General features: G+C 36.5%; 1 protein-coding gene across 7 annotated transcripts in view; it reads left to right on the plus strand.

Annotated features, from left to right (window-relative positions):
- The window catches only part of LOC113973726 (protein fantom-like), a 47,958-nt gene that overhangs the window by 24,245 nt on the left and 1,866 nt on the right, over positions 1 to 21,847 (plus strand). For 4 of the 7 annotated variants that reach the window (XM_027696206.1, XM_027696204.1, XM_027696209.1 and 1 more), the window contains 8 exons: positions 477 to 604; positions 1,356 to 1,439; positions 3,131 to 3,302; positions 4,406 to 4,530; positions 7,379 to 7,562; positions 11,311 to 11,395; positions 13,930 to 14,063; positions 19,229 to 19,324. In XM_027696206.1, coding sequence (XP_027552007.1) covers positions 477 to 604; positions 1,356 to 1,439; positions 3,131 to 3,302; positions 4,406 to 4,530; positions 7,379 to 7,562; positions 11,311 to 11,395; positions 13,930 to 14,063; positions 19,229 to 19,324 — 1,008 coding nt within the window. The other 3 variants (XR_003536331.1, XR_003536332.1, XM_027696207.1) reach the window with 2 other exon arrangements.

Consider the following 21,847-nt stretch of genomic DNA (forward strand, 5'->3'; position numbering starts at 1 on the left):
CTGCTTGCTTTTACTTTTAAAAATGTCAGATCAGCATATTCAGTGACCTCTAACTGCCCACTTTTGTAAAGAATGTGGTTTAATAAGCCCTTATAAAGTGATACTTTTGCCAGTAATTTAAATTACATACCACTTTTTGGGACACTTCCAACTGTTGACATACAAAACTGTCCTAAGCTTTATTTGCTTTGAAGAGATTAAAATAATGAACTTGCCTTGAACTTACCCTATAGCTTCCACAATAAAAATTGCAGATTACAGTATGAAAAAGTCATATTTTGATTTTTGGATCATACACGTGGAGCCAGAGGAGTTGTTGTTTCTGTTCCTAACAGCTGCAGATCTCTTGTTACAAACACTGTCATAATGCATAGACACAGGTCAATTAATCTCTAGTTTGTGGAGCTTCCTTGCTTTTTACTAAAGGGCTTTATTTTTGAAATGAAAATTAATGCAATCCCATATTTATTCCTTAGGAAAAACAGGACATGTTCAAAATTACGGTACCATAGAATACTGGGTCAGGTTACAAGTTCCTATGGATCAAGCTATTATTCCTTACAAACAGACATCCAATTTTAGGGAACATGAACAACCATCCCAGGTATGTTTGGGTCTGTACTTCATCAAGAACCAGTTGAATTATACCTTTCCCCAAGAGGCAAAGTCTTAAATTCAATTATTTATTTTTACTGAAATTGTCATTAGAACATTTGAAATTATTATATTTAATTTTTTTAAGCCATGACAGATTTTGTGAACATGTTATTCTAGTATAGTATTCATGAATGTTAAACCAACTAGGTGTCGGATCACTAGAATGGGTTGTTCAGAAAAGTCTCTGAGAAAATACTCAGAAATGTTTGAGTATTATGATATTACTTCACTTTGGGTTTTTTATTGGGTTTTTTACTGGATATTGAAGAGAATTTTGGTAATATAATGCACAGTACAATCAAGTTAAAATAAGAGTCACAGAAAAAGAAGGGACTTTCAAACACAACAGTTGATTAAGAAATAAAAGCAATCAGGTGAAAATGTATTAAACACTAGAGCTTTTAATGGGCTTTTTTTAAATTTAAGCTGTTTAAATTACTCTAGGTCTGCAGTAACTTTAATGTTTTATATTATTTCATAATGTAGGTTTGTATTATACTAAAATCTCAATGGGTTCCATGATGTAACCTGAGAAGTATGTTGTGTATGAGTTCTGATAAATCATCTCACCTGTTTAGAATTGAGTTTAGTGCCATTAGACTTGGCTTTGAGAAAAATAGGGTCTCTCCTCGTTTACTGTAATATAAGATGGTTAGAATATGGCAATAAATGGTCTTCATCTATTTGTTTTGTGACAGAAACCAACCCCCAAACGGAGGCAGCGAGCAGCACAAGCAGACAGGAGAGTCTCTTTTCTGGACCTCAATGCAATACAGGGAGGAGTAAGTTCTAATTATTTTTGTCATGCATGTTGAAGCATGAAAGGCTCCTTATGGCTCAGTCTGGACAATTTGTAGAACTCATAATCAAGAACACTGGATTATTTTAACAGCACAATGCTGGGATGTCCCAGGCAGTGAATGACAGCACAGTGCTGCATATAGGTGGGGAATACAATGCAGGGATATTGGTGTGACACCCTCAGAATTGCTTGATGTGCTCCACACTTCACAAGCTTCAACTTGCACAGGCTTGGGGCAAATTCTAACAGGACCAATCCAATCCCTCTGCACTGTGTTTCTCAGCTCTCTGCATTATTAAATTATCCTTGCACAGTGCACCCCTTGCACCTGCATAGAAATGGCTCTGGAGGAACCAAGCATGATCCAAACAGATCCTGAGTGTTGTTGCCAGTAAGATGCAATAGGACACAGTTCAGAGTCACCCTTTAAACGAGATTTATCAGCTGGGATTGCACACACTGTGAAAACAATTACATTTCTAAATTTGGGATACACTGTCGTCTGCACGTCCTTCCAGAGTCTGGGAGAGTCTGTGTGGAACTAACTCAAACATATCTGCTGCACAGTGTAAATTTTCATTTGATCTGAAATAATTTGTCTTCAGAGAACTAAGACTAGGCTGTCTTTAGTCTTTTAATTAAATCCAGTAAGTAAAGGTAGGTTTTGCAGCAGGTAATTTTAAAAGGTTATGAGTATTAATATTATGTAATAATAATATTGTGTTGCATTAATTAAAAGCTAGCTGTGATAAGTTTTCCTTTCGTAAATGCCTTGATTGATTTTTGAAATGTTAACATCAGTTTTCAATTAACAGATTCTGGTGTTGTTTATTTTACTATGAGTAGAACTTTCTTGTGAGATATACAGTATAAACTGGAAATAAGAATTAAGTCAATGTGTTGCACTTATTAACTTTAAAAAAAAAAAAAAGTCAAATGTTGGTGAATAAAATCTTCTGAGAGGTAAGATAAGAAAAACTGAAATGTTAACTGGATAGTCACACACACAATATATCTTCAGCTGTCCAAACAGTCACTTTTCAAAGTTCAGTTTTTCACAAACTGGGATTTTCTAAGGGAGGCAGCTACTTGGTCCCCCATCAGAAGTCTTCATTGCTGGGTGGGCACCTCCCCTAGCTGTTTTAAAAATCTAAGCTTCACTGTCTAGCTAGAGACAAAAGTACTGTTAGACCTAAATAATGAAATAGCTGGGCCTTCTCAGATGTCCAAGTCTTGTGGTGACATGGCAAGAGAGTGTCCATGCAAGAGAATTAGAAGTTCAACAGATTAAAACAGGAACAGTCTGTTTCATTTTCCAGTTCATTTTCTGAATAGCAAAGGATCTAATTCTGAGTCTTGTAGAACTTGTAGGACAAGATGAAATATAAATGAATCTGGAAATCTAACAGGCTGTATATACGTTTAGAGGTACAAAATGATTATAATTGTTGTGTTTTCACAAATACACATAATTAGGGAACTGTCTTTCTGCTGTATCAATTACATGTTACAGCAGTTGACACCTTCTTTTGTCCTGCATTGCATAAGCAATACAATTGTTTAAAGGCTGTGGATAATGAATGTGGGCCATAACTCTTCGAGTTTTGAACCTTAGTAACTTTTACTATTCAAGGAATGTTATAAAGACTGTAAGTGTATTTTTTTCTATAGGGTGTGGTACAGGAGGTTAAACAGCCATCAGATGATCAGGTGAAGGAGATGGCTGAAGAAATTCAACAGGGAAAAGAAGAGCTCTCACATCTCTCTGAGCAGCAGTTACCTGACCAAACATCAGTTCCTTCTGCAGATGAGACAGAAGTAACTGAAGAACTGGAGCCAGAAGGTAGAATTCATTTTTGTTAATAAGTAGCTGTATTTTAGAAATTTGTGGCTCTTTCCATTTTCATAAGCATTTCTTTCTCTAGCAATGGGGGCTGCCTCATGATGAGAAAGTGAGATTCTGGGGTGCTTTACAAGCTGAAGCTGTGTGGTGGATGATCTTCCCAAATGGAAACTGTATTGTAGTTGATTGCAAAAATCTGGTATCTTACCTGGATTCATAAAATATTAAAGGATATTTATATTCTCCCTTATCAATATGCTGTTCTAAAGACTATTTTAATGAATGTGCTCCTTTTGTGTGCAGGTAACAGCCCAATGCTGGTATCAGAAATCCTTTCAGACAGTGAGAGGAGTGGTGTGCCTTATCACATCTGTAACATAAAGGTGTTAGAGGCAGATTTATTTAAAGATTATATAAGCTATAAAGATTTATTTAAGATTATATAATTTATTTAAGATTTATTTAAAGATTATATAATCCTCTTCCACCTCTGAGCTTAAACTGTTTAGTACTGAAATAAACCAAGTCCACATTACCAAATTAAAAGTAAAAGCACAAGAGGAATGCTAAAATTTTATGTTTAGTTGTTTCAGCTTTTGCATAAGAATTCATTAGAAAGACTGGAAAAATACCTGTTGTTTTTATTATAAGTAATTTGCTTCAGAGAAAAAAAACCCCTGAATGCTCTAGAAAATAATCCATCTGCATACAGAATTACTTTTTTATTAAAAAAAAAGGTGCATTCTTCTTTTACATGTGCATGGTTTTAAAGGAAGTCAGAGGAAATCCACCAATTCAGGCCATATTCTTATACAAAGCTAACAGTTGTCCATACTTCAGTTCATCACAGGACTTATGTCATTCCATTTGCCACCCTTCATCTGGGAAATATTACTATTTTTTTAACAAACCAGAAAAAAAATACAGTTTATGTGACTCTGAAGGTCATTGATTTGCAATATTATTCTTCTGCAATGAAGAGAAGATTTACCTGGCACTTATTCTTTATTTATTAGAAAAGGAAATGTATTACTGTCAGATTTCTCAGCAAGTCTCAGATTGTCTAAAATACAGGTTTTAGCTACATTGATTTTTTTTTTCAGATCAAGAGGATAGACAAGAGGATGATGCTGTTGAATCAATAAAAACTGACAGTGATGACTGTATTATTTCAAGTCCAGTATCCACAAATATTAAACAGCTGAATCAGAGTATATATGGCAATTTGGTAAGACTAAGAAAAATAGTTTAAGCCTAATGTCCTCTAGGAGTAGCTTTGCTATATCTGACATCAGTTTTCAGTGAAGTTGTACATGCAGAGTATCCAATCTCTTGACTTCTTCTTAAAACCAGCAATTCAGGACATGAAGTCATAATATACAAAATATCACAGCATGGCATAGTGACATCTTGCCTTTGTTGGTTAAACCACTCCCTCTTCTGTACAATCTTTTACTGTTGTTATTGTGTTTATTGCCATTTCTTCAGTAAATTGTGACTCCAATTTATAATGCCTTGTAATATTTTTCCCTCCACTACCAGAAGAGGGACTGTTTGAGAGGGCTTGGTCTTCTCAGTGAGTTTTAGAACAAGTAGACCTTCTTTTAAAGGACCAGGGGTGTAATTTTATATCCTATCAGTTTTTAGTGTTCTGCAATGTGATATCCTAGAGGTAGTTTGATTTTTTTGAAGTGCTCTTTTCAAGGTTATGGGACATCTTACAGAGTAACTAGCAATGAGAAACATGTATGAGAAATATTGCTCCTTTTTTTTAAGCTGTAAAAGGTACATCTTAAAAGATGTTACACATCTTCAGCTACACAGGTGTGTAGAAATGCTGTCACTTCTATGTTCTTGAGAAAGATACAGAAGGTACTTTTGAAGATTGAATTATTTATATGTAAAAATTTTCATCTGTAATTTTGAGAACTAAAATGACTGCAGCTTATCGCTATTCATTCAAACTATAATACAGTTGCTTTGTACTTTTCTAGTCATCCTGTATTTTATTTTATCAAAATTATTTAAGAAAACTTCTGAGAAAATTTTGTGTGTAGATTCATTTCAGGTTCATCCATTTCTACCTCTCTCCACTGGTCTGTTCCTCTGGTAACAAAGTGCCTGTTCATGAAGGGTAGATAAAATAATAAAAGCTATAAACTACTAAGGCAACACATTCGATACAAGTTGGACTTTAAAAACATGCATTGGTTTATTTGAATTCTTGAGCTAATTGTAGAATGTGGCCTGTCAAAATTGTTATTGAAATTGTTTTTTTTTTTTAAGATTAAAAATTACTGTCTTTCATCTTTTAAGATAATTATCCTTCTGGTAATCAAACACTGTAAATACATTTTGTGATTTTTAGAAATCATTGTGCTCATTATCCTGTAAATCTGCCAAACTGTTAAAGCCATTTAAGATCATGCTGGGGTTTTTTTGCATGTTGCAAATTAGACAGTTAATGGTTATTTCTTATATTAATCATAAGGGATATCTAACAGATTTTCCAGTGCCTGGCTGTACCATTTGCTTCTTCTTGTCTATGATGTATGATTAATCACAGAATACTTCATTTTGTTTCATTTTATTTACAAATTTGAATATGAAAAACATAATTCAAGTCAAAGACCATCACTTTAATGATCCTTGGCAGTCATTTGACTTACTAGATTTTAGGAAAAGAATTCCTTTAACTATTTCATTGTTCTAGGCTAATCCCAGTAATGTTGCCAGCTGTACTGGTGGAGACAGAATGGTGTGGAATTTTTTCTGTCATCCCAGTTAAATTTCCATTAATCAACTGAATAGTAAAATAACCTTATTAAAATCATCAGATTTGGGGTTTTAGTTGAAGTGGCTTAAGATACATAATAAAAGGAAATGTTTTGAAAGAAGAGGGTAAAATTACTTCATCACATACTGAAAGAACTTGACAGCAATGGAAAGTGTTGGATATTTTTACAATAGGATATACCTGCTTTTCAGTTTAATTATGTAATTTGCTTGGAAAAATGTAAGCTATCTCCATAATAAATAAGGATATTGATTTGCAGTTCAGGCAGAATCTAGAAAGCTAATCTTTTGAATATGATTCAGTACTTCAAGGGATTTAAGTTTACAATCAAAAATCGTCAAAATATTTCAGTATAGGGGAAATATTTCTGATGAAGTTATGAGCTTGAAAAGAAAGAATTAAAAAATATTCTTTGACATTTCTGTACTCCAGCATGTTCTGTTTGCTCTTTGAAGGATGTCATCTTTGAGTGCTCACCTGGGTATTCCAATTTTGATACCATAGTGGCTTTTCTTTGAATTACAGAGTTAACTGGGGCACTGTTTGTGATTCTTTCTGTTGAGTCTGACATTCCCACTTAAATACCTCAAACTTATTGAAAGTTATCTGCACACAAATACTCCAGACTTGGCAGAACACTATGAAAATTTCATATAAGGAACAGAAAAATGTAACTTCAGTGAAATATAATAAAAAAAGACTCTGGTGAAGAACAATTGGGATATTACTTTTATTACCATATTGTTAATTTTAACTTTAAAAGGTATATGTTAGATTTAACTAAGAAAGTTCAGTATTTGACATTCAATTCCTTTCAAATACATTGTTACTTTACATGCCTAACAATTTGTGACTTGATGGATTTTTATTAAACTGTAGCCTAGTCTGCAGGAGGTACTAACAATTCTCTTTCATTTGGAAAACTTTCATACCCAGTATTCCTGAAACTGTTTTAAGCAGTTACAAGATCAGTTTGCTGTGTAGCTAAAAATGATGACAACTGAAATTTCTGCTTCAGATTGTATTTGTACATAAAGATAACCTTAACCTAATCTCCAGCAGACTGTGACTATTGCAAAAATATTTTAAACATCAAATGGAAATCAGGATCTCTTGCAACAATAGTCTTCAATACAAACCCTGGGGCTTTAGATTCTCCTTGTGTATGTGTAAAAATCAGTCAATCAGCATTAATCATACAAAATAGCTGATGGTTTACATGTGTGAGTGTTTGTTGTGTGTTAATTTTGTATTATGTTTGCGTTTTGTTTTTAAACAGGAAGCGGAAAAAATCCGGATTAAAATCACCTCACTTGGTCTGACTGAGTCCCGAATTACATCAGATGAAACAATACAGCAGCTGTTTGTGGAATGCAGATTAAACAATTTCCTTGCAGAGGAGACCCCACTGTCACTTCCAAAACCAACAGGTGGTCAGAGGATTCACTACAACTACAGCACTGGTGAGTGTGAGGTGTTCCTGAGCAGTCTTGTTTCTTCCCTTCAGCTGTGTCACGTGAAAATGCCTGCAATAAAGCCCATTTCCTACCCATAATAGTTGTGTTTATCTATGTGCCAACTGCATTTGTCTGTTTTCCAAATATTTTGGGAAATATTAATGGTGATTTTTAAGAAATGAGGTAAAGATGCCGTTTTCAAGTACAAAATGAAATATTGAAGAAGGCTTGTGTGTGAAATAGTAACATCACAATATATTTAAATATGCTGTTAGCATGTAAATTTTAAAATTAGAGTATGCATAACAAATTTATATGTTCTTTTTAAAAGAGCATGATGAACTAATTTTTCTCTTGGTACATGATGATACAGCAAAAGGAAAACATTCTGCCTAACCATGTACAACTAAAATAGAATTGAAAAGAGAATATGTAATTGGAGTTGATCATCACTTGCAAATAGTAATAACAACTTTTTAATATGGGAAACTATTCACCCGTGGTTAATACTAACATATTGCTAATTACTTCATTATACTTTATATTTACACTACTGGCATACATAGAACTATTGTAATAATTGATAATTCTCTTGTTAATTATTTTCCCAGCTATTTCTTAGTATTTCAGTTGTTCATTAGCTTTTTCTTTCCCGTTAAAGTCTATTTCAATTAAGATTCAGTGTGAGTGCTTCATGTTGTCTTGGACTTTCAGGTGACAATGGTGAATCAGTTTGCTATTTTTGACAAACCATTAACACAGACATTCCAACTAAACATATTTTTTTTTAAATAATTTTGTAACAGTGGCTTTGCAGAAGTGGTGTCACAGTCAGATCTTTAAAATTGGTACCATCTACCAAAACCTGATTTGAGATGTAACTTGCCAAGGAATTTACTCAGATCCTGCTCATACTCATAAACTATTAACCCACCCTGTAGCTGGAGACTGAAATCCCTGCCAGGTGTCACATCACCCACTGCTCTGGTGGCATTGCCCACGTGATGACAGGACACAACTGGGAGCTTTTGTGGCTCTGAAAAAGACAAGAATCTTTGTGAGGCTTTAGGAAAGAAAAACAGAATCACAAAAATTAGTGCTGCAAAGTCCTCCATTCGCTGAGGCTTTACTTCCACTCAGACAAATGGGATTTCTGCCATCATACACTAAATAAAACATCAGTTAAGGGTTCTTTTTCTGAGGTGAAAGATACCTGGCGAGCTCCTGTAAACTCTTCCAGATGTTCTAGGTAGGCAGACATAACTGAAATAATATTTTTAAAACCTCATTGAAATAATACCATAAGCCATTAAAAGCTTTTAAATGCTTTTAATTTCTCTTGCTTCAGGGACTCTCATTGCTTTGAATATAAGAAGCTTTTAGAAGATATAAAAGTTCTTAGACAATATTCTGATCCCTGTGTATATATTAGGTACAGTCTAAGCATGTTAGTTGTTTAAGTATCAACTCTGCAAAATTAAATTTATTAAATTAAATAAAACTAATTAAATTAAACTAATGAAATGCAGCAAAATGATGATGAATGGAAAACAAAACTGCAGACTTTTAGGACCATTAGGAAACTTCAACACATTTCAAGCTGTGATATTTGAAAATAGTATCATGCTTTGTAGAGACTGTAATTTATAAAGCTTTCCAGTCTAGTAGTGCTGTATTGTATTGTTTCTGTTAATCCTGGCTTCATAACTTTGATTTTTTTTATTTGCTGCTAAAGTATGAAATATAGAACTTCAAAAGTTTAAGCTTCAAGAAGTTCCTAATGAATCAGTATAAAAAGGTGGGTTTCAGTATGAATTGCTCCAGGGTTGTATTCTGCAGCACAACACTAAGGTGGTTGTTATTTGCAGAGGTTGCTTAGATCATTGGTCATCTAATTCCTACTCAAGATTAGATTTGCATATATGGGGGAAAAAACCCTAATGAACCTGCCTTTTGATAAAGCCAGTTGAGAACCCACTAAGATTATAGTAATGAAATCTGCATGTGGGTTTGCTACAGTTTTACTGCACCTTCTAGTCATGTCTAATTAGATATGAGTATGCTGAATATTTGAGGTTCATTGAATATTTTCTTAAATAAAAATAAGATTTGCATGGGTAGAAAGAAATTTACTTTGAGCTTAGAAGGAAACTAATAGTCTTTTAGACCTCTGTATGGAGAAAATCAGGGTAAATCCATAAATTATCTAAAAATTACTAATTCCTTTAATAAATAAAACATTTTATATTATCTATATCTGGAACTGCCTGACTATTTTAAAAAGATCTTAACTGATACAGAATGCTTCACGAGATTCATTGTTCAAACATGTGAAAGCATGTCATTCATCAGGATCTAAAAATATATTTTCACCATAGTTAATCATTTTCCCCAGACTTGAATGGAGTTCTTTGCTGGATGTTTTACTCCTTAGTCTGAATTTTTCCATCAAGTGAAATGAATTTGAACTCTTTAAGTTTGTAAATAATTTCCATTTAAAACTGTGTTAGATGCAGAACTAGTAAACTTAGGAAATTCCATTTTGGATGCTTATGGGAAAGGGAAGAGTCTGTTAATATGGCAGCTCCTCTGAACTTCTCTGTCTGTCCATCTGTGTCCCTGCTGCCTCTTGATTTCCTGTGCTGATCTCAGGAGCACTTATTTTTCTTCATATTGCTGTTTTCCAATACTCCCTGCTCCTTGGGAAATTGGTACTTTCTGTTTATACAAATAAGTCTGTTTTGGATAGTAGGAGACAGTATGAAATACGTTAAAGATTTCTGGGAGTGTGTAGGAAAAGGAAACCTTCATGTGACATGGAGAGTGAAAAAGAGCAGTTGTGAGTACAGTGGCAGAGTAAATAGAAGAGAATGAATAGTAAAAATGTTGGAATTTAAAGACAGATGCATTTCTAGCTCCTCCTCCCCTCAAAAGCAAATGAAAACTGTTCCAAAGAGCTGTGTTTGTTCCTCAGAGGGATATATTCATTCAAGTTCTGTCCTAGCAAATTTTTTTCAGCTGCTTTTTTTTCTTAAAAAAAACAGTAATTCCTTTAGCACTTCTTCAGTTTTTGCATCCTGAATTTTTATAATATTCCATAGAGTTAACTTGCAAGAAAGAAGGTACCTCTTTAGAATAAGATGCCCAAAAACTTCTTAAATAATTTTTTAAAACCATATTTTTCCTTCTTTTAATGTATTTTTCAAACCAAGGCTAACTTCACTGTAGGTCGTATTAATGGTACAAAAAAGCTGCTCCTTGTGTTTGCATTTTAAACAAACTTTGCTTTCAGAGCATTCACACACTCCCCAGGCTGTGGATTTTCTCCGGTCCCTTGGTCTGGAGGTTTCTCTTCCTGAAATGCTGTGGCAGGAAAGGAGGATTAAATTACTGAGGCTGTCTGTCAAAAAGGACAAGCACTCTGCCACACATTATCATCATCACAGTGGAAGAAATGCAGTAAATCACTTCAATTTCAAATTCAAATACAAAGCAATGAAGACCACTGGTTTTTAAAATCAAAGGCTGCTATTACCATTAACAGAAAGTGGCAGTCATGTGGCTTAGATGCTGCTTGGATGTTTTTTGACAGTGTGCCTGCCAGCTGACACACCATTAGATCACAATTCTAACATTGTTGCTTTTTATTAGAAAAGAAATGTTTATTTTTCTTTGTTCTTTTCTTCATGCTCTTTCTCGTAAAAGGTTAAAACCAATTGATAACTAATTACATTCATTTTGATTTCCTTTGCAGTGATAAATGTGGATAAGACACATAATCATGCAGAGAGAGAGTATCTCAAGTCGATTCTTCTGAAGCCAGATCCACCTGCTGACAGGTACAGATTAGTGCTGGAAATCTCTGTTACAGGGCTTGTGGTTTGCCTTGTCTTACTTGAGGTAACCCCGAGAAATCAATACATAACTAACCAGGGTTTCTGGTAAATAAAGGAGATGAGCTAAGGCACACCAAATATCATATTTAAATATTTTTCTAAACTTCAAGCTTGTAATATTTTTTTAAAATTACAAAAGTCAAAGTGATTGTGGTGCCGTTCATGCAAATCCACTAGTTGGAGTATTCCCATGGGATCCAGAGTTCAAATCTCCTCCTTCCTGCTTAGCACCACAGATTTAATCCAGTGTTATCATCTTTTAGGCATATTGGAACTATAAGAGGTTAGAGGTACTCTTATTTGCATCTGTTTTGTTGAGCTTGCTCTTGTCATGTAAAAAACCTTTGTTTGATTTGAACCACAGGGTGGGTGTGTATGAATGATTCTCCCCTTTGGCTATAAGTTACTGTCCCAAATGTTACTATGCCTGCTTTTAATTTATGCTGTATTGAAAATTTTAGTAATAGTTGTACCTGTAAGTTAAAAATTATTCCTGTCTTAGGTGCCAAGCTGATTTCCCCATATTGATTTGATTGAACATTGACACTGAATCAAAACAGATCTATTCCCAGTACCCAGTTTTATGAGTTGTTATTATCATTTTCAATTTTTTAGATGTTATTTAATATTTATCTTATACATCTAAGTATTTTTATTTTATTGAGTTTTAGCAATTTTGCTTCTGCTTAACTCTTTGCCAAAATCCTAAATTAATTCAATTATAATCAAGCCACCTGTTGAAAATAGCTGTGATATTTTCCCTTTTTTGCCTCTAGACCATTTATTTAAACACACATTTTCAGTGGGTCTCTGGGTTTAGTGACAAATATCTACATATATCTTTTCCATAATAAATACTTGTTAGTAAGAGCCAAGCACAAAAATAAACTACTTGTCATGGTTTAGGAATGGTACTCGCCAATTTAGTGTTCCCCCTGAAACACCCCAAACCACCCGCTGTTCCATCACTCCCCTTTCCCTGCAGTGGCTGGAGAGGAGAACTGGAGGCAAAAAAGGCAAAGATCACAGGTTGAGATAAGAACAATTTACTGGAAAATGTAATAAGACCACGAACAGTAACAGCAACAATACTAATGACAGAGAGTAAAAACGAGGCCAATGATTCCCATGTTATTGCTCACCCCGCCGGCCCCCCCAGAAGGGACACCTTCCCTCATCCCCAGTGAGGTGGGACAGAATAATCTCCATGTCTTGGCCATGCCCCTCCAGGCTACTCCAAGAACTAATCCTGTCCTGGCCAGAACAAGGACACAGCTATAAAAGCATATTGCAGTTGTGGTGTTGTCTCAGTTTAATGAGACCGAAGCGTTTGCTAAGGAGGATGAGTTCTGAGGAAAACCAAGCTCCTCCCTCTAACCAATTGTAAATCCAAAGTTAAGAGGCTCCAGTTAAGGAAATACGGAGAAAGAAAAGGTAACAGCCCTTTATTAAAGGATATTTGTGTATTGGCAGAACAACAAAAGAAGACAAAAACAAAGGCAGCCAGATGACCCGGCCGAAAACAAAATGAACCTGGGAGCCCCCCCACACACCTTCCCTGAGGCGGGGCAAAACTAAAGTGAAGACGCCATTTACTGAGGAGAAAAAAAAAACTTACCTCCCCCCACGGTCTTCTGAGGCCCATTAGCTTGGAATATGAGGCTGCGGGCAGTTCTTTTGTGTGTGGGAATCACTCTAGCCAACCACCCTCCCTCGTTCAACAACTTACTTTCACAGTGGTGCAGGGGGAAAAAAATGTCAAGCTGGTTTTTTTTTGGAACAAGTAAAGCTATGGCACGTGTTAAAAATCTTTTTAGGAAAATCTGTTTCTATTTTCTATAAGATATCCTTTCCCGCTGACTTGGATTTTGCACAACTCGAGTGTCACCCATTTGAAATTATGCTTATTGTAACATTTTTAGACTTCAAAGCACACAGACATTCACAGTTTGACCGGCTTTGCCAAGACATAGCAAATGTTACCTCTAAATTCCTGTGACTTAGTCAGTCTCAGTGTTTTTGGCCTCAGCACAAGCCACTAACTCAAGTCAGCTCTAACACAATTCAACACAATTATGTGTTTCGTAGAAAATCTCTACTTGGATGCAACGAGTATAATTTAAGTTCACAGAAGAAAAGCAAATATTTGGTATAGTTGTTGGTATAGCCATATGAATAAGGATTGTGCCATGGAGTGATGGGGAGGAGGGGAAATGAATCAATTCTGTAAGCCTGAAGATCTGGGGTTACAACCTCTCTGTCCTTTTAGTACTGCTAAATAATCCCAAAAGAGGAGGGAAGATTTTAAAGAAACAATCTCAGGATATTCTTGCAATGGGAAATGCTGAATATCATTCACTTGTAAAATAGTGTGGGCTTGCCTTTTTTATTGGTATTTTATTTGATTTTTAACCCTTTTTGAAGGTAAAATATCTTTTTGTTTGTTTGTTTTTTTGGGGGGGCTTTTTTGTGTTCAGCCTAAAATTTACAGTGGTCAGTGATCCCCCAGAAGACGAACAGGATCTTGAATGTGAGGATATTGGTTTTGCCTATGTCAGTCTGAAAGAGATATTCCAGAAGCAAAGAGATATCATTGAACAAGATATTGATGGTAAGTTTTAAAGATCTCTTTCTTGTTAACTTTTGTAGCCTAAAAATTGTCTGTTGAATTTCTGCTTTTCTTTGCAAGACTTACTGTGCAAGTAATTGTTTGACATTGTTTCAATAAGAAATTCTCTAATATTAACTAATGGGTTCCACATTTGTTTGCAGAAGTCTGCAAAAACTGTCTGCTGGTGTTATTCCTTAAAATCTGTTTAAAAAACCCAAAACCAAACAGCATTCCCAGCTCACAGTAATTAGTTTGTAAAATCTAAGAACTTTCAAACCACTTACTATAATTCTCCATTTTCTACAACATATTTTATTGTAGTAGGACTATATATATTTTACATTAAAATTTGTCAGCAATTCTGTATTGTTAATGTCTATATCTTATTTGAAGTTACATTATAACCCCCAGAGTACCTCAAGTTTGTGTCCTCCATAGGAAACCTGTATCTGGTGGGTTTGGTTATGAATCTGTGTTAGTGAGCAGCCTTCTGTCCCAGACTGTGCCCAAGCTCCCAGTGACTCACTAAAGCAAGGTGAGCTGAGCAGAGGTGTGGGATCTTCCATTTCCCGGGTCATAGGACAGCATTTTTATAACACCCATAAGAAGACCAGAGAAGGCCACTTGGTCCTTTTGTAGAGTGAGGAAAATATCCTCTTTGCTCAGTTTCCTGCTCCCCATGTATAGGAAAAATCCTTCCTTTAGATTTAAAAGCGGACAAGGAAAGTGTAGTGAGAAGTTCTTTACTGCAGCGCTGGGTGTGCTCCAAGTCACACGGGCCTGAGGGCACCACAACCATTTGAAAATCCCACCTTTTGTATCCTTTCGGTTCCATAAGCTGGTAAACATTCAGTGACCACCAGTTTTGTACCTTAAAAGGTAATTTCTTGGGCTCAGGAGGGGGTGTTACCTTCCCTCTTGATTGATTTGTGAGGGTACAGGGGGGTCTCTCCATACACAAAGGCCACGTGGCAGAGGATACATTTTTACTTTTATGCTTCTCCCTATTCCCAGTGTGCTGGTTTAAAAGTTAACCAGCAGGGGAAATAAACTCAACTCAAAAGAGAGATTATAAATCAGAATAACAATTTATTAAAATAATACAATAAGTACAATTATACAGACAGACAATTGGTTTTAACCCGCAAAAACCCAAATGTATAACCCGGCACCCTGGGGTATGAACAAAAGTGGTGTTCCTTGGCCTCCTGAGTCCAAAGTAAAGGGAGAGGGGAAAAACCTGCTGGTGGGAGAGCTGCTGCAGTCTAGTTGAAGGCAGTGGTCTGCAGTCTTCCTCTGGATCCCACGAGTGGTGGAAAGGTTCCGAAACTCCCAGTTTCTATATTCTCCAGTTCAGGCGGGAGTGCTCAGTCCCTCCCTCAGAGCGGGGAATTCCATAAAAGGGTATGAGGATGCTCAGTCCCTCCCTCAGAAGGGGGAATTCCATAAAAGGGTATCAGAGCAGGGAATTCCATAAAAGGATATGAGGACAGGAACATCTTCCCACCTCGCAGGCCTCTACTGACAGCAGTTTTTGGGCAATGGCATGGAAGGCTATAGAATACACAGTTTTGGGTTACACCCATCAGTGATGAATTGGTCCCAGCCGTTCTAACCAGGACACCCAGCCGCAAAGGTTCCCTGGCGTCAGGCCCAGACAGGACCCTCCACCTTACAGCTTTCACCATATGCCTAAAAACACCCCTTGGAACTAAATGAAGAAGAAAACCCCACCCCCTTCTGTTTTTCCACTAAATTCATTTGCTTATAATAAACCCAGGTTATTTATTTCTCATACATGGCAGCAGGCACACGGGTACCAATGGGGCACTTTTCTCTTTGTCTCTTCCTCTCAATCCTCTTACCCCACGAGGTAAAGCTCAGTGGAGAAGCTGGAAGCACATCTGTTACAAAACACTCCTTCTCCTGTACTGGGGAGTGAACCAGTTTGATGAGTGGATGCAGAGCACCCAAGTGCACAAGGTACCTTTGCAATAGCAGGAGTTGGAGTCAGCCCCAGCAGAATGCCAAGGAAAATGTGACTTCACTGCTTCCAGTTCTGTCTAATATCCGTACCTTGACTGATGGGAGCAGAGTAGTGAGGGAAGGAAATAGGCTTTCTTATCCATTCCCATTATCATGCATGATTTGCATCCATGCTGTTGCTAAAGCACTCAAAGTATGCATCAAAGTTCCAGGAACATGATAAGGAAATTCTAAGAAGAATCAAATTTCTATACTCTGGAAAAATAGTGTACAGATCTGATGCACTTCCTGCTGTCACTGAGCAACATAAGCTTTTCTCCACCAGTGAAAAGCTCCACATCTCCCCCAAAGAGGTATTTTGTAGTCTCTCACTGGAAGATTATGTTTGTTCTGGATTTTATGGCCATAACTCCCATTGCCATAATTCCCATTTGATAAGATTGATTAGTGATGTAATACAATTTTTGAAAATCACCTTTCACACAATTCTTAAAACTTCTAATCATCATCTGAGAGAGTTATTAGGACAGAAAAGACTGGTTTTTGTTAATAGTTACTGTTCTGTCCAAAGCTAATCAATACTGTGTAATGACAACCAACTAATTCAATATTGTGAGGAACATTTCTTCCTCTAATCATCAGATATTTGAACGAATTTTTACTTTATGTGAATTTTATCTATGAAAGTGATAATAAGAGCTAGAAATACTTTTTCTCCTTTTCCCATCCACACTTCTTTTCCCTGCATACGCCATCCAGTTTTTTGGGGGGTTTATTGCATCCATAACATGTAACATTGCGTATTTTCTGAAAATTTAGATCTTTCAGAGAATTGAAATTAATTTTACATTAATATATGTCAGTATATTTTCTTGAACAAAGTCATTATAAAAGGATCTGTTCTTAAGTCTGGACACAGACTTCAGTTAAATTTAAGGGCACAATAAATAGAATTCCTAAGTAATATTGTACACATTCTCTGAGGGAGATAATGGTTTAAGAAAAAACAATAAACCTAGACACGGGGACATTCATAGGACACTACCACAAGATATAGTCATTCTTAAGTTAGATAACATTCCTTCATTCCTTTTGAGGACTGCAAGCATATATCTTTTTCATATCTTGTCCTTTCATTGCTGATTGTGTAAAAGTCATCTACCTGAGATTTGAAGCAATTAAGTGAATGGCTGAGCAAGAGGATGGGTGAAGAAGTATAGCCAGAACACCTAACCATATGTCTCAGAGATAATATGACAGTACTAAATCTGAGAAAACAGAATTAATCATATCTTCTGACATAATTAATTACAATTATCCTACTGTTCTTGTAAGTAAAAAGAATACTGTTCCCTGAAGTCTGCTCTTGAAGTTCACTGAGTGATTTGTCCAAGGATGTACAAAATGGTTCAGATCTCCAAGAACAGCATCAAATCTGTCCTATAATAGCTCTTTCAGTGACATAAATGATGGAAGGTTTATCCTGTGTTTTTCCTTCTGTCCCATGCAGCATCACTGCATGTCCTGGAGTGCTTATCCCAGTGTATGCAGTTAATACATAACCTTGCCCTTAGTCAGCTGTATAATTGGCTCTGAAAAGATGTGCTGTCAAGATTATTTGGTTTTACTCCAATTCCTCCTAGAGTCATGTTAGGCAGCCTCATTGCTTTTTAGGTAGGGCTGGTGGGGAGGACCAGGCCTGAGCACGTTTTGTCTCAAACATTCTGACTGTTAAAACAGGAAAGGAAGGGTCCCACAGACGTGGGGCAGCGTGTTCTGAGCCAATGCCCTGCTCTGCCTTGGGACTCATGGTCAGTCTCCCCCAGCTCACTCCCCAGAGGGCTGAAAGGGGCTGTGCATGTGCAAAATGGCACAAAAAATCTAGTTTACATAAAGGGGCTGCAGCAGATTAACTATAAAAGGAAGGGGATTGGGCCCCCTTGCTCTCTTTTTCCTCTCCTTCTCTTTTGCTCCGGACCATCCTCACAGCAGGACCAATGTGGGATCTAAGGATTGGTGACATTCTTTGTTTTCTCTCCCCTCTTGCTTTGCCTGGGCAAAGAACAGCTGTCATTATCCTGTCCCATGCTCTGTTTGTTGTGGGAGTGGGGAACTCGTGAGCCAGCACCTTTCTGTGGTGGTGTTGTGGCCTGTCAGGCAGCACACCTTTGGTTGTGTGCTGGGGGTTGTGTGCCAGCACCTTTGAGCAGTTTGTTGTGGGAGGGGAGAACTTAGTGAAGTGTACTGCACAAAATTAAGGACTTGTTGGCCACCACTCTTGTGGAAGTGTATTGTAACAATTTAAGGGCTTGTTGGCCACCACCTTTTGAGCCTAAACAGTGGGTTGGTTGCCACAGATAAAGCAACAATACAATAAAACATGAGAGTTCCCTGACACATGTCCGCTGTCTTTGTTCAGCCTGATGAGAATTTACAGCAAACCTTGTGCCCCAGAGCGATGGGTACAACTGGGAAAGAGCCTCACCTCTGACTGGGCATCATGTTTTATCACAGCAGCAGGGATTCTGGCTCTGGGCTTACTCAGATATTGTAAAAGACTGCAATTTTAAGTCATGTTGGTAATTTCTGTAAAATACAGATTTTAAATACTACTTTAAAATCCATGTACACAAAGATGAAGAGAGTACACCATCTTTGTCTGCACTTCACTTTTTTACAACACATAGAAGCTTGGAATGTAAATAATTTTGCATTGCAAGAACTGAAAAACCCAATTTACTATTTAAATACTAATAACTGATTTGGACCCATCATGCACACAGTGTAGCAAATGCATTAATCGCTGTATTTTTACTTAAAACTATTCCTAACCATATAATGTCTTTAACAGAGTTTGGAACATCTGCATTTACATATGGTGAGAAATCTTTATTTTATATAGGCAATTATCATACCAATAGTTTTTTTGTTTCAAAGTTAATTCCAACATTAATACTTTTATTGTTGTACATTCTGGTTCTTGGACTCCTTTGTTTCTAGTAGGCCGAGGACCTGAACTGGAAGGTTTCTTTATTATTTATTTCTTTCTTCTCTTTTTTTTTTTTTTTAGCACATGCTAGGTGCCTTTTAATCTGTCCAAACACCAAGGAAAATTATTAGAACAAAAGCAAAACCTTAAATTAAATTGCTCATGATGTTTTCTGATGTTTCCTTTCTAGTTTTCGATTCCCAAGATGCCAGTGCAGTGATTGGGAAGCTCACAGTGACAGTGGAGGCTCTCCAAGCCCTGCGTTCGGTCTGTGAGGAATGCAGGAGTGAGTAGGAGTGGGAAAGGGATGTTTGCCTACAGAAGTTCCTGCTCCATAAAGACAGGCTTGATGGTGCCTCAAAGATGAGATCTGTTCTTAAGTCTGGACACAGACTTCAGTTAAATTTAAGGGCACAATAAATAGAATTCCTAAGTAATATTGTACACATTCTCTGAGGGAGATAATGGTTTAAGGAAAAACAATAAACCTGGACACAGGGACATTCATAGGACACTACCACAAGATATAGTCATTCTCAAGTTAGATAACATTCCTTCATTCCTTTTGAGGACTGCAAGCATATATCTTTTTCATCTCTTGACCTTTCATTGCTGATTGTGTAAAAGTCATCTACCTGAGATTTGAAGCAGTTAAGTGAATGGCTGAGCAAGAGGATGGGTGAAGAAGTACAGCCAAAACACCTAACAATATGTCTCAGAGATAATATGACAGTACTAAAACTGAGAAAACAGAATTAATCATATCTTCTGACATAATTACAGTCATTCTTACAGTATATTTAATATATCATTGATATGAAAAGGATGCTTGATGTGTAGGTGTACAATTTTGTATGCTTTTCAGACTGTTTTCTTATTTTTAAGGTCCTTGCTGAATCGTACTTCAAGCTTTCAACAGTTGATAGTTTCAAGGTCTAACTCAGTCCTGGCAGTTTGTTTTCAAACCAAACCTGCTCATAAATGATGGGATACCAGCTGGGGGTACTTTGTCTAAGGAAATAAGTGGTTGTGAACCTACAAACAGAAATGCTTGTAGATTCTTGCTCAGAGTAGTTCATCCCAGTACTCTCTCAGGACAGGGTCACTGGCAGCACCTCAGGCAGTCAGCAGGATTAGCTGCTGTGTCAGACCGTGGTGCTCAGGGCTGTGTCCAGGGTGGTTGGAAACCTCCCAAGCTGGAGCTCCTCTGAGCACCCTGTTCCAATGCCTGACTGTCCTCAAGTGAGAAAAAGTAGATGCATTTCTAAACATTACTTCCATCCAAATCGAAGCCAGAGCTGGATCTAAGCACGTGGAGCAGTTTTTGCACTTCATGTACCATCTAATAATTTAATTTTTTTTTTAAATTCTAGAGATGGCATAAGTATGACCATGTTTGTCATTTGTTTCAGCCATTTAACATTTTGCACAAAACCAAAAATAACAAAGCATTTTAGTGTTGATTTTCATGGTTTGCAGTATGCCATCAAATTACCATCCAGTTTTATGAAGCAGTTGATAAAAAATAGGTGTTATTGTTAACAATGTGGTTTGCTCAGATAATTTTTCTGTATATTTCAGTGGTAAACAATTTGTTATGGTTTATTCCTGGGTTGTTTGGGTTTTTTTATATTAGATTATTTTAAGACTAAGAAAACAAACCAATAAATCAAACAGATCAGTCTTACACTGAAATTATCTTCATAACCTTCATTCATGAATTCTTCGCACATTTTAGATTTTCAAAGACTTTCCCTGAGCTGTGAGAAACAGGGATATAAATCTGTAACCTCTGTCCACACCTGTTCTATGTATCAAAATATATCTTACTTCAGGGGTCCAGCATCAATAGCTGCAAGACAGGTCTTGCACATGATCTAGCAATGATTTGTTTAACATTTTTGTGGCTTTGGAAAATAACCTATTTTCTATTTAGACAAACTGTCATTCTTGTTGAATGCAAAACTATTTCCTTATGTATTAAAGTCACAAGAACTTGAAAAAATGTTGGGAAAATGTGGTCCTTCTACTACAAAAAACCTCAAAGTGAACTTTCTTTTGCTTGAAAGGCTGTTATCAACCAGTAGTTATTCTGATTACTGACTCATAAAGTATAAACAGCTGCACTTGCTGACAGCCTTTGACATCAGTTATAATAAACAACAGAAAATGTTTTACCTTATGTGTAGGGCAGTTTTCCCAGAGAAATGAAAGGAGACACCAATCAGCATCTGACTCCAAACACACAGTACACGAACAGTAAATAAAAATCAGCAAACTTAATAAAAGAACTTCAGAAAATCTTTACGGAAAATCTTCCTACATTTTGAAAACACTCCTTAGTGTTTCCTCTGCAATAAGCATTGTAGTACCCCAAAATCAGACCCATTTGGAAACTTGCCAATAGGTTGGTAATGTCAGTGGTATAATTTACATCCTGGATGAAATACACAGAAATGGGTCTATTTATAAAACAGTATCAGATGTGGATCATGCATATGAACTCATTTTCCCCCAACAATTAGACGTGTAGGCTGCTGCCCTTGTTTTCTCATTTGTCAAAACAGGGGTACAGGGCCTTTGTGCAGCAGTCAAGGGTGAACCACAAGGACGACTTTTTTTTTATTATTAATCTCACCCAGGCCTGCTAAACTATAGAAATGTTGCTAATGATTTTAACAGAATTACAGAAACATCTTCAGCATTTGCGAATTTCTTTTACACAGTACCCTTAATAAACAGAATATGTACCAGTCACAAACTCTCAAATGCATGCTGTAGGTACTGAGCATGAAATTTAGGTTTTTGC

This window comes from Neopelma chrysocephalum, unplaced genomic scaffold (assembly GCF_003984885.1).
Source record: "Neopelma chrysocephalum unplaced genomic scaffold, ASM398488v2 Primary Assembly neopelma1_105, whole genome shotgun sequence".
Lineage (NCBI taxonomy): Eukaryota > Metazoa > Chordata > Aves > Passeriformes > Pipridae > Neopelma > Neopelma chrysocephalum.